Source organism: Callionymus lyra, chromosome 8, assembly GCF_982586985.1.
Source record: "Callionymus lyra chromosome 8, fCalLyr1.hap1.1, whole genome shotgun sequence".
NCBI classification, from domain to species: Eukaryota; Metazoa; Chordata; class Actinopteri; order Syngnathiformes; family Callionymidae; genus Callionymus; species Callionymus lyra.
The window spans coordinates 2,693,894-2,709,287 of NC_141825.1; the positions used below are offsets into that span (position 1 = coordinate 2,693,894).

The 15,394-nt window shown below is 39.3% G+C and overlaps 3 protein-coding genes across 3 annotated transcripts; 2 read left to right on the forward strand and 1 right to left on the reverse strand.

The window, feature by feature from the left end:
- Positions 1-176: 176 nt before the first annotated feature.
- Positions 177-4,225, forward strand: snx20 (sorting nexin 20). The gene is made up of 3 exons (XM_087798072.1): positions 177-315; positions 1,209-1,351; positions 1,653-4,225. The coding sequence occupies exons 1-3, from the start codon at positions 303-305 to the stop codon at positions 2,325-2,327; spliced, it is 831 nt and encodes a 276-aa protein (XP_087654198.1). The 5' UTR covers positions 177-302; the 3' UTR covers positions 2,328-4,225.
- Positions 4,226-4,756: 531 nt separating this feature from the next.
- mphosph6 (M-phase phosphoprotein 6) lies at positions 4,757-6,793 on the forward strand. Its single transcript, XM_087796793.1, has 5 exons — positions 4,757-4,889; positions 5,222-5,334; positions 5,468-5,558; positions 6,282-6,385; positions 6,534-6,793. Exons 1-5 carry the CDS (start codon positions 4,842-4,844, stop codon positions 6,652-6,654), a joined length of 477 nt encoding a protein of 158 aa, XP_087652919.1. The 5' UTR covers positions 4,757-4,841; the 3' UTR covers positions 6,655-6,793.
- Positions 6,794-6,821: 28 nt separating this feature from the next.
- On the reverse strand, positions 6,822-14,975 carry gpia (glucose-6-phosphate isomerase a). The gene is made up of 18 exons (XM_087796792.1): positions 14,783-14,975; positions 13,575-13,665; positions 11,960-12,028; positions 11,354-11,473; positions 11,184-11,267; positions 10,830-10,976; positions 10,687-10,758; positions 10,542-10,586; positions 10,415-10,468; positions 10,222-10,282; positions 9,936-9,979; positions 9,691-9,843; positions 9,054-9,183; positions 8,374-8,450; positions 8,000-8,128; positions 7,636-7,711; positions 7,210-7,276; positions 6,822-7,138 (listed from the first exon to the last, which is right to left on the reverse strand). Exons 1-18 carry the CDS (start codon positions 14,899-14,901, stop codon positions 7,015-7,017), a joined length of 1,662 nt encoding a protein of 553 aa, XP_087652918.1. The 5' UTR covers positions 14,902-14,975; the 3' UTR covers positions 6,822-7,014.
- Between the last annotated feature and the right edge of the window lie 419 nt (positions 14,976-15,394).

Consider the following 15,394-nt stretch of genomic DNA (forward strand, 5'->3'; position numbering starts at 1 on the left):
TTTCCACTAATGTTCTACTTTAGTCAAGGTTGAGTAGAAAATTAGTGAAATTTGGATTTTGGGTGAACTGTCACTTTAACTGACACCACCCCACTCAAATAAACTTTCCACTCTTTTAAAACTCAGGTTCACTTCCTCTTTTTTTTCTTCCACTGACTATTTCGCCAAACTTCCTCCTTTACTCTGCTTTCCTTTCGCATCAAACACACATTTGAAACAGCACCTCCAGAAATTGGTACCGTAGATTTACTCGTTGAATGTAGTTTCCTTCCGACCCGGGATGAAGTGAGTCCGATCTGGAAATGGCGTCTTCAGGTGAGTCAATATTGAATCATTACCGGTACTGACACCATCGACACACAACGTTACAACCACTCACACCACGAGAATTTTACACTTCAATCAAGTTTGAAAACCGGTGGATAGGGTTATGAACAAGAACAATGTTCTTATTTAAAATCTTTGCCTCTTTGTTTTGGAAAAGTGTAGCTGTGAGTTTGTCTGACCAGTGATGACCTAGAGTTCAAGCTTTGTAATCTGGATCACTTCCACTTTCAAACAAACAATGGGAGAAAGAAAATAGCTGACTTTTGATTCTTTTTTCTTCTCCATTTCTCATTTTCTCATGTCATAATTATGAGGGCTTATTTTCCCTGGATTTGAACTAATAGAATTGAATTGTTTAAACAAAATAATGAAATCACATTTTAGTTTTATTGTTTGTGTCATACAAGATTACTAAGAACAGCCATAACATGAGCTAAACAAGACTAATGCTAAAATAATCAAATACAATTTAATTAAAATATTAGACAAGAGTTCAAACAAAAACATTGTACTCAAAAAGTCCACAAGATAATGGTAAACAAATAGAGAGCGTTTTCTCTTTGTGAAAATCGAAATGTTCTATAGGTCCAAACAAGAGGCAATAATCCAGCTTGAATTTACAAAACACTAAAGGAGGGAAAAAATGAAAAGAGTCAATAATCATAATTAAATTCAGATGAAAAAGAGCCATAATAATACACTAACAAGACAACAACTACGCCATACGAGGCAAAACCGTAAATGAACTGACGCCCGTCTATGGTAAATCCAGCGTGGATGAAAGGAGCGTCGTCAGGAGGTCCCGTCAAACATCGTCTCAGACCACCCCCCTCTGCATGTACTAAATCACATTTGATGTGTCCTTTATGTTCGTTGTGCAGATGACGTCCTGAGTTCTTCTGGGTTAACCACTAAGGAGCTTCAACAGAACTTGAAGTTGGACAAAAAGAGGGGTCGACCGATTCGGCTGCTGTTCGACATCCCCTCTGCTCACATCGTTGAGCGTGCGCTCAGCAAATATGTGGTGAGACTCACACCTGTCAATGTCACAGGACATGAGATGTGAATTATTGTTCAAATAAAATCTTCACTTCTTCATTTTGCTTTATTTATCTTAATATTCAGGTCAGGAACTTTCTATCTCAGGAAGGCATTTGATATATCCAGCATGTTCCCAATATTCTTTTGAATTGATGGCGTTTTCTGGAATTGAAGAAATATTTCATGAATAGTTTGAATTATACTTTTAGCAATTCTCATGGTTTTTTGTTTAAAGGTTAAATTGTGAGGATTGGGGTCGAGTTAATCCCTGTGTCTTTTTCCAGCTGTACAAGGTGGTGGTGATGCGCTCCGGCAGCTTCGACCACATCTGTCGGCCGGTGGAGCGCCGCTACAGTGACTTCTGTCGCTTTCATCACGGCCTCCTGAAGGTGTTCAGCGAGGAGCTGGAGGAGGTGATGCTGCCTCGCAAGCTGCTGACTGGCAACTTTGATCCTGAAAACATCGCTGAACGTCGCCTTGCTCTCCGGGACTATCTGGCAAAGCTGTTCGCGACTCGCTGTGTCAGATATTCTCCTCTTTTCCCGCAATTCTTTACCGAGAAGGAGCAGAAACAAGCTCATGTTTTTCTGAGGGCGGGTCAGTTTAGATCAGCGCTGGAGGAGCTGCAGCTCGTCCTGGGCATACAAGAGAAGCTGGAACCGTGGCAGAAGTCCACCCTGCTGGTGCCGACGCTCTGTGCCATGGCTGTTTGTCACCGGGACATGGAAGAGCCCGAACAAGCCTTCGCGGCGGCGCACAGAGTTCTGCCGATATTGAGACGCTATAAGCTGGAGAAGTACAGATCCGCGGTCCTGGAGCTGCTGGTAGATCTGGGCTACCAGCTGGGCAAACCAGTGGCTCAGTTACAAGACGAACTCACCAAATTGAGAGATAGTGAGAGGGGAGGGGTGTCCTACTGCACACTGAAAGAGTTGCTGGTGCGAGAAGACATCAGCTGAACATGTGACATGAAAACATCATTTTATCTTCTTGCCTCTGTTGCATGTGTGGCGGCACTTAAGGTGTGTTCTCCCACCAAAGGGATTAAAGGGAAGAAGTGCATTTCGGCACCTCAAAATCAATACTGAACTGTACCTGTCTCTGCATTCCTCATCTTACTACATTGGCAACTGCTTCTTTAGAGATGGAGGCAGAAGAAAGTGTATCTGACTCATCAGGGGAAGATGTGTTTCTGCTTCTCCTGACACACACAAACTATCAGAGACAGAGCAATCCTGTTTCTCGGTTTTAGAATGTTTAGGATCTTCTCCACATATGGCAGATGACCCCTGGTATTATTTTGTGGTCGCGACTTTGGGACTCATCATGGACGCCATAGTCGACTTCTCCTCCGGCCTTTCAACCACACCGAGTGGACAAGCTTCTCTTGCTTCCCGGGTTGGCCAACGGTTCAGCTGCCAAAGACGGCAGTTTCCTCTTCCACACATCTTCCTTCGCCAGCTACCTCAGCAAGTGCTCACAGCTCTGGCTGAAGAGTTGTATGAAGAGTTGGCGGCTCCAGTCTCCACCTAAAGACAGTGTGGCCATCTGTTCTATTTTCTGCATCCCTTAGAGTTAGTTTGATGCTCTGGGAAACGTCAGAGCCAGCGTTCAGTAGTACCTGTTAGGTTGAACGTTTTTGATCGACTCTGGTCGACTGAAGAGTCTCCCTAATCCTGAAAATATGAAGTCACAGCCCACATCATCAACGTTATTGTGATATACCATTTTATTATTAAATATCATCTTGTATATTAAATTCTATTTAATATATTTTTTTATACATAACATTTTTTTTTTATAGAAAATAATACTTAATATGCATATTTCCGCATCGTGTAAACATGACCTTTAAAGGTATTGAGTGCAGCAGGTGGAACTTTTAGCACTGTAGTCGCTTTTCCGGTCGCAATTAAAAGGACACATGTTCATGTTTTCCTCACAAGTTGATTGAATGAGCAACAAGTGCGTCTCTTCTTCATTATTTCTGTCAATTCATCGTGTTAACGTGGTCACCACACCTGGGACCCGTGACATTATTGTTATAGTAAAGCTGATGAATGAGGTAATAATATATGTCTATTCACATCACCAATCGTACGATGTTAGATTGACTTGTTATTGGAGACTACTGATATTACAATTAAACATATTTTGTTTTAACCAGGCCTTCAGGAGGTTTTAACTTGCATTTCCTCTCATGAAAAATATTTTAACTGTATAGTATAGTGTAACTTCAGTAATATTTTTTCATTAATAACTATAACTAATATAGTTATAAAATAATATTACTGAAGTTACAGTATACTTTACAGTTAAATATATATTTCATGAGAGTGTGTGTGTGTGTGTGTGTTTGGTCATTTTTGGTCAACATGACTCAAACACAAAAAAACGCATAGACAAAAAATATTCTTCTTCACATTTTAAGTTTTCAGTTTTGAAATGTTTTCTGCTTTAAAATCACTTTACTGTTGGCTACTTGAGTCTTCAGGTAAGTGTTTACTAAATGATTATGGTGCAAAACAATGTGGTATATTCTTTTTTTTTACAAGGTACGGTAAGTTATTAATGGTTTGATAAAGCTTCATGAAGCAGTGTCAATATATATCTAGTCCACTAGATGGCGGTCTCTGCACTATTTTCCTTTGTTTTGAACAACTGTTCTAATGAAACATCACATCATTTTTTAATTTACCTCTAAACAACATGACACTGATTCTGTGAAACAGGGAACCAGAACTACTTGACATACCCCTGAAGTGTGAAGAAGTTATTTGAGTAGAAATTAGCATGTGGTGAATATTATGTTGTGAATTGTGATTATGCTTCAAAATAAAGATTTTATTCCCTTTTATTTGGTCGTAAATGAAAATAAGAAAGATGCGGCTAATTAAATCAAGGTTTTTATCTTTCAAGCATATATGTATACGGCACAAACACACACATTTATTGAAATGTAGTATACATTACGAAACATCTTAATCTTAAATATATTTTCGATTGTTAGACTAATAGATGTATCCGAAATAAAACATCTCATTGCTGTACTAAATATGATTATACAACACAATATAGAACATTTTGCTAAGCCATAAGGACAAGACACTTTTGTTGTTCTATATTTCAATAATATAATGAAGCTTTGGAAAATCGTTTTAATATTTAATAATCCTATATTTTTATTTTTTAAATCTATCAGCCAAGCAGAGTTATTCCTTACAAACTCCACAATCAAAATGCAAGAGATTTCGCCAAATCCGGAGCGGCCTCTGGCAGAAATATTTTGCATCAAACTTTTTCTCCTCAGACATCGATGAAGCCGCGGGTAGATTAGCTTGCCTGGTTGACGTCACTGGGCTCTCGATTGCTTCTGTCTGAACTTTACTTCCCCACGCGTGTCCAGTGGAGCTTCCACTCATCACGACTGTTGTTTTTTTTTCTGATATTGTATGTTTGTAGTTTAATAAGCAATGGCGGGGGATTCAGCAAAACTCTCAAAGAATCTTCTTCGCATGAAGGTACGTGGATCGTTCTAGCTAGCGTTATCTGCTGAAGCTAATCTTGAAAACAGTTTCATTGCTTCATTTAAAAAAAAAACTTTATAGCAAGTAGACAGTTTGAATGTAACAGGTGTGCATATCTGTTGTGACCTGTCACTCATTTTGTTAATATGGCTTTTGTTATTGAGATAAAACTGAATTTTGTTATGTTTTAAAAAGAGATTTTACAGGACAAATCTCTTATCCAAGACCAACATCCTTGTTTTTAGATGTATCATGTCCTCCAACAGCAGTCCTGTGCTGAATCCAATGTGTTCTCTGACTTCATAGTTGTGTTTTGTGTGGTACAGTTCATGCAGAGATGCCTGGATGCAGAGACGAAGAAGCTGCTGGAGGAGGATGAGAAGAGAATCATCAGTGACGAACACTGGTATCTGGACCTTCCAGAGCTCAAGTCGAAAGCGTAAGAGTTCACTGTCTACCAGTCCACCCGCCTGTCTGGTCTAGAAAGGCAACTTTATATTGCCTGTATCATGTTCTGATCTGTATCTTGATTCCATTTTTACTGTTCCTGCCTCCTTTTTTTTTTTTTCAAGGAACATAATTATAGAGGAAAAGAGTTTCGTTCCATTTGAAGATTTGATGTACGGCCGGATGTCATTTAAAGGTTTTAATCCAGAAGTGGAGGTTTGTTCTGAATTCTTCTTCCAACTGATATGGCCAAACTTTTAAACATTAATATAATATCTACTGTGAAACAAAACTGTAGTGAGGAAACCTTGTTTTCTGTAAGCATTTAATTTAGTTCCATTATTATATTTTATATATGTTTTGTTTGGTGTTTGTGGCCTTTTGCTGTAATGCATCCAAAATTTACCCACAAAACTAAATTGACTTAATATTAGCTTTATATAGTAAGTAGGTAAGTAATTTTTATTTGTATAGCGCTTTTCTAGACCAGGGTCACAAAGCGCTTAAACAATCAAAACAATATTCAATAAAGTATATACTATAAAGATCAAGATAAAACTGATAACACAACAGGAGTTCCAGAAAATCAAGGAAAAGCCTGAACAAATAGAAATGTCTTAAGATGTTTTTTAAAGGAGTCAGTAGACTCCATCAAGCGCAAAGAGAGAGGAAGAACCATCAGTAGATTCTGATCCACAGACCTCAGAGCCCGAGCTGGGGTGTAAGGCTGGATCAGATCACTGATGTAAGGAGGAGCCTGACCATGAATAGCTCTGAAAGTAAGAACCAGAATTTTAAAGTTATATATATATATATATATATATATATATATATATACTGTATGTTACCGCATCAGCAATCCGAGATGGGAATTATCAATATCAAGTGCAGAAACGTGTTATACTCGTAATTCATGTTTTTTTTCTTCTCATGTGGCAGAAGCTAATGTTGGCGATGAATCCTCCTCGTGAAGAGGAGCAACAGGAAGATGAAGACATTGGTCGAATGCAAACTGACATCACAGATGAAGAAATGGCTCTCAGGTACTAGTCCAGACGCTTTAAGTTAGTTAAATATAATCAACAATATTTAACTGAGTCAAAGACATAATATAGTGTCATTAAGTGTTCTGTCTAATCACATGTCTGACTGTAGATTCATGATCAAACTTAACTTCCTCTTTGGTTCCAGGTATGAGAGTCTAGTGAGCAGCATGAAGAAGAAGTTTGCAAAGAAGCGGGAACGAGCAACACAAGAGGACGTCAATCAAAACGTGCAAACCAAACGAGTCTTTCTAAAGCCTCAAGACTAAATCAAAGACTTTATATAAATATTTTATTTTTGGCGTATTGGGGAGATCATGTGGTTAGATTTTATATCCTGCTTCTGTGCTTTTTTTTTTTTTTTTTTTAAATAATGACTGTTGGAATTTGTGTGGACGCTGATTAAAGAGTCCAACTTTGAAAAACAAAACAAAAGTTTGTGACAAAGCGTAGTTTTATTTGGAAGGTCAATGCAGACGACTGGACCTACAGATACTTTGCACACATAATTCCCTTTTAAGTATTACACTCGAAGGAAGAAGACAAAGTGCTCAAGACAAAGACAGGCCAGGAATGATCTTTAAAAGTGAGGGCACAACAGCAGTGGGTTCGGGGGGGTCGTCAGTGTTTTAGGCAAAGTTCTTCTTCAGGAAGTTGATGAGGCCGTTGGTGGAAGAGTCATGGGAGGAGATCTCTGTATCGTCCTGCAGCTCAGGCTCAATCTGTTTGGCCAGTTGTTTCCCGAGTTCAACACTGATTGACACAAAAGATAATCAACCAGAGACTAATTATAGACATTAACACTCTCTCTTCACGTTTCTTACCCCCACTGATCGTAGCTGTTGACGTCCCACATGACGCCCTGAACGAAGATCTTGTGTTCGTACATCGCTGCAGGAGAGAACATGTTCAAGTTAACCAGATATTAGAGTCGTAATCGGTTAGCTGATTGTTTATATGAAATTAAGATGATACAATTTCATACAGACTTTATCTTTTAGGAATAATGTGGAATGAGAACGGTACTAGAATAGCAAAAGGATGTCATCTCGCCAAAAAAGATGCTGCATGCTCGACACCATTTACTGAAAGTGGTAATTTGACTGAATACACATACTTAGTTTTGTCAAAAATAAACAATAGTAAAGCGTGCAGTGCAAAATTAAACTTCATGAATCATCAACAATTATCTTGGAATATTTAAATGTTGTTTCTCAAAAGTTCTGAACATTAAACTGATGGCCACTCACCGATCAACGCTCCCAGTATAAATGGCGTCAACTTCTTAAACACGATGGAGTTGCTTGGCCTGTTTCCTTCAAACACCTTTTGCAAAGTTGGACAAAAATCTGAATTAGACATGAAAATAACAATAACATCACCATTGACGAATGCAAGTCGTTCACCTCCACTAACCTTGCTTGATCTCTCTAACTTTTCTCCAAACTTATCCACATGAGATGTTGCTCTGATATACCTAGTTCTAACCTTGTCCTTCCTGGTCACTTTCAATGGAAAACTCTATACACTCTGTTTCTTACTGGTGAGTTTTATTTTCAGACATTGTCCTACAGTTGTCTCTGCAGTACTTCCAGAACCTTCACACAGTCTTACCTTGTGAGGCAGCAGCTTGTCCAGGGCTTCTCCCTTCAGTCCACCGGCCTCAAGCTCCTTCCGAGCTTCCTCGGATGTTTTCCCTTTCATCAGAGCTTCAGTCTGGGCCAGGAAGTTAGCCATCAGAATCTACGAGACAGAAACAAACTTCAGGTCAAAAACATGCAGCAGATTCATCACAAGGTTTCACTGTAGATAAATCCTCAGCCTGGAAGTTTCACCAAAGTTTACTATTGCAAAACAAATGAATAGTTCCTCAGGACCATTTTCTTTTACTGTATGTAAACACTCCGTTATCCTCAACGTGCACAATGAAGTTAAGAAATGTCAGTGATAAAAGTTGCACAAATAGAGGAGAAATCGCAGGGCGTTACCTTGTGATGGAGGTTGTTTCTGATTGGATGCTGAGACTGAGCAGGAATGAGGAAGTCGGCAGGAATCATGCGAGTACCTGCAGGCCATAGCAGGTTTTAACAAGAACAAATTATATATGTTTAACTGCACAGTTGTTACTTATGTTTATGAAATATGAACAGAGCAAAATGCATTTTAAACTCAAATGCTGGAACTTTTAACTTCTAGTTACATTTATCAAAGAGTCCACTAGATGATCGGTCTCTGCACTATTTTCCTTTGTTGATGAAACATCACATCATTTTTAAACTGATGGCGCCACCTACTGACCTCTAATCAACATGACACCGATTCATGAAGCTTCATAAGACCATCACTAATCCCAGCTAATACTGACTGGTATAATCAGAATCACACCAATTTATCAATTCTTCATAATATTATTAATAATTAGTAATGGAAAGGTTTTCCATGATTAAAACACTATTTACACATGATTGAACAGCAATCATTCAAATGAATTGTTTTCAAAATTAAAATTGAGAGATAGAAGATTAATATATTAATGTTTGTTAAAAAATGTAATAAAACTAAACCGTCCAATTCGCTCTTAGTTACTGCAACACAGGAGTATTTTTCTATGCGTCACTGATGCTATTACATACTCCTTGAATGTAGAGCTGTACGTGGGACTAGTCACCTTGGTGGATGAGCTGGTAGAAGGCGTGCTGGCCATTGGTCCCTGGTTCTCCCCACACGATCGGTCCAGTGGGATAATTGACACGTGTGCCATCTTTGGTGATGTACTTGCCATTGGACTCCATGTCGCCCTGGCAACAGATGGATTTTCAAAAGCTCATTCAGGAATAATTTTTTTGTGCATTAATCCATGTGGTCATTCATTTTATCTAAAACCATTGTATCAGTTCAACCAAACCTTTGTTTGATAGTTTTTTTTTATTGATGTCTGCATGTATCTGATGCAGTATATTTATACAGTATTTAGCAAAATTTATCTACATTTTTAGTGTTTTTGGATTCTTTTAGACCCATGTTCTCTATTTCTACGGAATCTTTTTGAGGTTGAACCACTTTTCCCAGGATTTTAGAGCTGAAAATAAAACATATATTCATATATGAAACAAAAATAAAGGTTTTTTTATGGCATTACTTTTACATTTCTTCACATATAGATGCTTTAATCTGTAACAATGTGTCTTCATGTCTCACCAAGGATCTTGCCCAACACTGGGATTTCAACCGACTACTTCCTGCTCGAGTCACTACATAAACAAGCTACAACTGTCTTGTATTGGAAGTTATTTGAACACACACACCTGCTGGAAATAGGCTGCAAAGCGATGCATGTATTGGTCGTACGGCAACATGGCATGAGTCTCTGCCTTGAAGAAGTTTATGTACCAGACGCCCAGAAGAGCCAGCAGGACTGGAAGATTCTGTTCCAGAGGCATGCTGCGGAAGTGATTGTCCTGTAACAAGTAAATGGAAACGCATGTTTTAACCAATCAGCTGCTGATTGTTATATCGATATAATTGATTATCGTTCTGGACGAGCTCCTACCATCCAGTGAGCTCCAGACAGAAGCTGCTCAAAGTTTTCGAACCCTGAAAAACGGAGATGTTAAATGTTGAGAAATTAATTTTTCAATGCAAAAATGTATTTATGGTTAATGATTTTGAATGTTTTATAACCCAAACAAACATTACTATATAAAAATAAACAAATCTTTGCTGGATTTAGCAAAGAAACAAGATGTCCACAATAAATATTTAGGAGGGCTTGATATTTGCTCTGTTACACATTTTATTAGCGTTCTCAAATGACAAACTAGAATATAGTTACATACCGACATGCAGAGCAATGGACAGACCAATCGCAGACCAGAGTGAGTAGCGACCACCGACCCACTGAGGATGACATCACAGTTAATGCACCAATAGAGAGCAGAGAACAACGGCGTGCACGTCACTCGTGCACATAAGCCACTCATAGAGAGGGCCACTCACATGCTTGCACACACAAACACCCACTAAACTTACATCCCAGAACTCAAACATGTTGGCCGTGTCGATTCCAAAGTCTTTAACCTTGACCTGAAGATATGGTGACAGATTTGACAATTTAGTATAAAAATGGTAAAAAAGGCTGTTTTTAAATTGAACTTACAGCATTAGTAGAAAGAGCCACAAAGTGTTTGGCTACAGCAGATTTCTGCAAGAACAATAAATCACAGACGAATCAATGGTTAGTTGATTAAGCAACGGTCGCCATGACGACATCCAGTCAACTTTTAAAGGTCAAACACACTGACGTCCTTCGCTGTCTGGAGAAACCAATCTCTGGCAGACTCTGCGTTGGTGATGGTCTCCTGCGTGGTGAAGGTCTGCAATATGTTCAAAGAATGTTGAGGTTAAAGGTCTTTGACATGTTCGTGGTGAAGGTCATGTGACTGACCTTGGAGGCGATAATGAAGAGTGTGGTCTCTGCATTCAGCTTGCCGAGGGTCTTGGCCATGTGAGTTCCGTCAATGTTGGACACGAACCAAACGTTGGGACCCTCAGCGGAGTACGGCTTGAGAGCCTCGGTCACCATCAGAGGTCCCTGAAGGTCACAGGACACAACAGTGACCACCTTTTGTTTTTAATCATTCAATTTCAACCGTTATTTGGGATACCATCTAATACAACAATTAAGTAGTCGTCAGATTTATTAAACTGCCCTGAACTCCTTCTAAACATTGACCTTGAAACTGAAAATTAAACTGAATTTGGACCACTTAAATGTCAGATTCAAGTGACCTAAACTCACCAAGTCAGAGCCTCCGATGCCGATGTTGACCACGTCGGTGATGCTCTTCCCACTGAAGCCCTTCCACGCACCACTGCGCACTTTCTGTAAACAAGGGAACCCACAATGTTTCAACCCTCGATTCTCGCCAAGACCCAATGAAGCCAGCGGGACGCGAATACAGAACTCACGTGACAGAAGGTCTTCATCTTTTCCAGCACACGGTTGACCTCCGGCATCACATCCTTGCCGTCGACCACGATCGGAGAGTTGGAGCGATTGCGAAGAGCAGTGTGGAGAACAGCACGACCCTGCGAGAGAAACTCTACGTTACATCATCCACACTTGACTAGTTGAATATAAGCTACGTTTAGTTTGATTTGTTGGAATAATAGTTCTATGATAAATAAAGTATCAACATTTTTTCTGTTTCTGTTTGAATATGAAGATGTGCAGTAAGTCGCTAACATTATGAGGTTATTAAGTCATTAGTATTCATTCACTTAAACAGGAATACAACTCAAACCTGAGGACATACTTGTTTGTATTAATGTGTAATGTTGATGAAGATATAGAAATAGCTACAATGCTTCAATTAGACTCTTAAATTACAGCTTACTAGACACAGTAAAATCTAGAATTAAGTTTTCTTTATCTGACATTTACACTGTTCTTTAGCCATTAGGTGACAAAAGAACTAGACTGCTTCGTAAAACGTAAGACACAATGCTATCTTTATCTATAAAATGTGAAAAAAAAGAAGCTTTGCTTAATACAAGTCAAACCACCAGTTGTACCTCAGTGAAGTTGATTTTTTCTCCAGTGAACATTCTCTCTCTGGCAGTCTCCACTCCACGAGACTTTGCCTGTAAAAATACAAATGAACATTCAATTAAATCAATATTTTGTTTTGGAAGTATGGTTTATCCTGCCTGCTCTGCAATTTGGTATACTTTATATTCTGTTTGTTTTATAAAGCATTACCAGGCGTTTTAGAGAGCCATCTTGCTTAAAGAATAAATGCTACCTAGTGCACTTTATATAGTTAGTAAGTAAGTAAGTAATAGTTATTTGTAAAGCGCCTTTCTAGACCAGGGTCACAAAGCGCTTTAACAATCAAAAACAATACAAAGTTACAATATATACTTAAAAGACAAACACAGGAAAAATCAGGGAAAAGCCTGCACAAATAAGAATGTCTTGTATGGATATGACAACTTTACTGTAATCGATCATCTAGATTTAACACACTTTTTCAAATAATCACTTGATTAACTGATATTCTTTCATATTTAATTCAAAGCCCCTCACACACTGAGAAAGGCAATACAATATGCAACCTGATGAATTCCCAGCAAGTCTGTGGGAACCAGTGTGAGAACTCACACTGAAAGACACAACAGGCCAGCAAGTCGCTGGGAACAGATTCTCTCTAGACGAAGGTAACTTTCCACGACTAACGCTACGGCCATCTTAGAAGACAAGTGTTTAGAATCACTGACCTATCCTACATGTTCAATTGACTAGAGGCGTTAACCTGAATATTCATACTATAAACATCCACCTTTTCGTGAGATCTTTGCATTTGAAGACGTCTGAGATGGATCTCTCTGCTTGCTAGCGCCCGTGATCACGTAAGTGTTTCTCTGCCTTTTGCATATTTCACTAAACAAGCATTTTTCTTAAACTCATCCATGTGTCCTTCTTTACCACCATCACGTACGAGACTGAGGAGGGGTCGGTTCACCGGAACAAACCCCCCCACAGTCACTAGATTCCATCAAGCGCAGAGAGAGAGAAATATATAGTTTTGTCTACTTTTTAATTTTATATGGTTTAAACTTGGATTTTTACCTTAAACAATACATTTAATATAATTAAAAATAATAATAATATATATAAGTTGCCACACTATACCACAAATGATAAAAATCTTTAATTATCCGACGTTTTCAGTTTTAGTCAATTCATGTATTGAATGAATATTCAGGTAAAACTGAATTTGAGCAACATTCTTTCTCGACAAGGAAGTTTAGATAAACTGAACTGTGCTTCTTCCTCTCTCTATTGTTTCCAAATCACTTTCCAAATCCTTTGTGCAAGAAACTTGCCTAACAAAGAGACTTCTTATCCTGAGGTGAACAATGGAATAGTTTAGTTAACGCAACCAAATATGTGAGATATCTTTTAAAAAAGGGGTGAAACATGATTAGCAGGTACAATGATATTCAAGAAAATGTGAGGCAGTGTGACAAAAACCTGGGGTGAGGACGAAATCCATGCTGAAAATCCAGTCATATGTTTGCGTAAGCACAACGGTGCCTTTAGGAGATCAGGCTAGTGACTAAGAATAGGAGCTCAAGGTTTACAAGATGTGACATGCGTGCATGCGTGTGCATGCGTGTGCATTACCATGGCCAGCAGCATGTCCATGACTTCCTGGTTGATGAGATTTTTGGAGTAGTCCAGCAGGATGTCGCCATCATCCGTCGCCACTGACAAGCTGGAATAAAAGAGCGTGATTTCCTTTAGACAAACTTTCTTATTGTAATGAATTAAATACATCTTGTTATCTTGGCAAGAACTGAACAGGAGCTGAATTTTTATTTTTAAAATAAGCATCTAAAGGTTTTTAATTATAAAATGACAGGAGAGAGGTGATAAATACATGTTTTATATCATGCGTGTTACCATAAGAATTCAGAATCAGAGACACCAGTGGTGTGATACACACACAAGTGTGTGTTTGTATCAAGTAAAGGAGAGTCTGGGTATGTTGCTGCAGCACAGATGCGGATGTGCAAACCGGCACGTCGTCTCCACGAGGATGACGACATCTACGAGACTGACTCTCCAACATACATCCCACCCTCAGACGAGAGCCCATCATGGAGTGTTCCTGTTCACAAGGTGTCCAGACGAACGGATCCATGATGTGACCTCATGTTTATGTCGCTGGTGCTATTCGTAGCTATCAGCGTTCAAGAGGACGAAGTTCAACAGGTCTCTGCAGATTTAGCTTTTTTTTAGTTTAACTCAACTACCAACTCTCAGAATTAACTTTATTATTAACATTCATTTATTTACATTATTTATCGAATCAGAGTTCACTTTAGACAAACCTCTAACATCACAACAATAAACACTGATAACCTTCTGCTCTTATGTAATATCACCTTTATTTCAACCACCTCAGATTCAGGTTCTTTTTTTAAACGAAAACACGACTTATATCATCGATTATCATTAATGAAACATACGAGTGGATTAAATCTAGATGTTATCCTCATTAGATGTTTCCTCGAAAGTATGAAGTGCCCAGCAATGTCATTAGCTTCCTAGCTAGCGTTAGCATAGAGGGATGATGGCGCTGCGGGGATCCACACAGATTCTGTCATGTCGGCGGAAACATGTTTGCACGAAGCGCAGCGATGGTTCTGGACGTGAACGGTAAGGTCCCGAGTCACCTCTGCGTCTCAGGGAGTTACATGACCTTGTCACGGGGGACGCGTCTCAGAAACAGGAACAGAGAGTTCCCTTCAAAACATGTTCGCCCGGAGGCACCCCTGAACCCGCATCCCTTCTTCACCTGCTCCCGCCACACCTGAGCCACTTCCTACCTGAACTTCCCGAACCGATCCGAGTCTGCAGAGAACATGTCCCGCATATTCAGGCTCCGGCCGTGGGCTTGGAACCATTGCTCAAGCTTCTTGAAGTTGGGGTCGTTGGAGAGTGCCATGGCGGAGGTTCGTGGAGGTTCAGCGGAGTTTGATGCTGGACTCGATCCGATCGTGGAGGACTGAGGGCGGGGAGGAGTCGCTGTATGGACCCGGAGGTGGTGACACTCGCGCGGACCAATGAGAGCTGGAGAGGGTGATCACTGGAGGACAGAGAACGGAGGCTGGTCGAGGCTGGAGTTTGTGTTCAGGAGTCACAGTGACAAAGCAATCTGTCCCTGTTTCATCAGGCGAGAGGACTGAATGAATGGACACTTTGTTTTTTTCTGTCGATTATGTCTTCAGTTTCAGTTTATTGATCTTGAACTATAGAAGAAATGTCTATAGTGTTCAGGACATAACCCTCTTCAGAAAATGAAACAAACTTTCTCATTTACAGAAATAATCAAGATATTGTTCAGTCTTTTGATTCAAGATAGAACCTTTAAGTTTGTTGGTTATTTATTTCATTTGGTTGGTTATTTATTTTTATTTATTAAGTACCTTCAACCATAT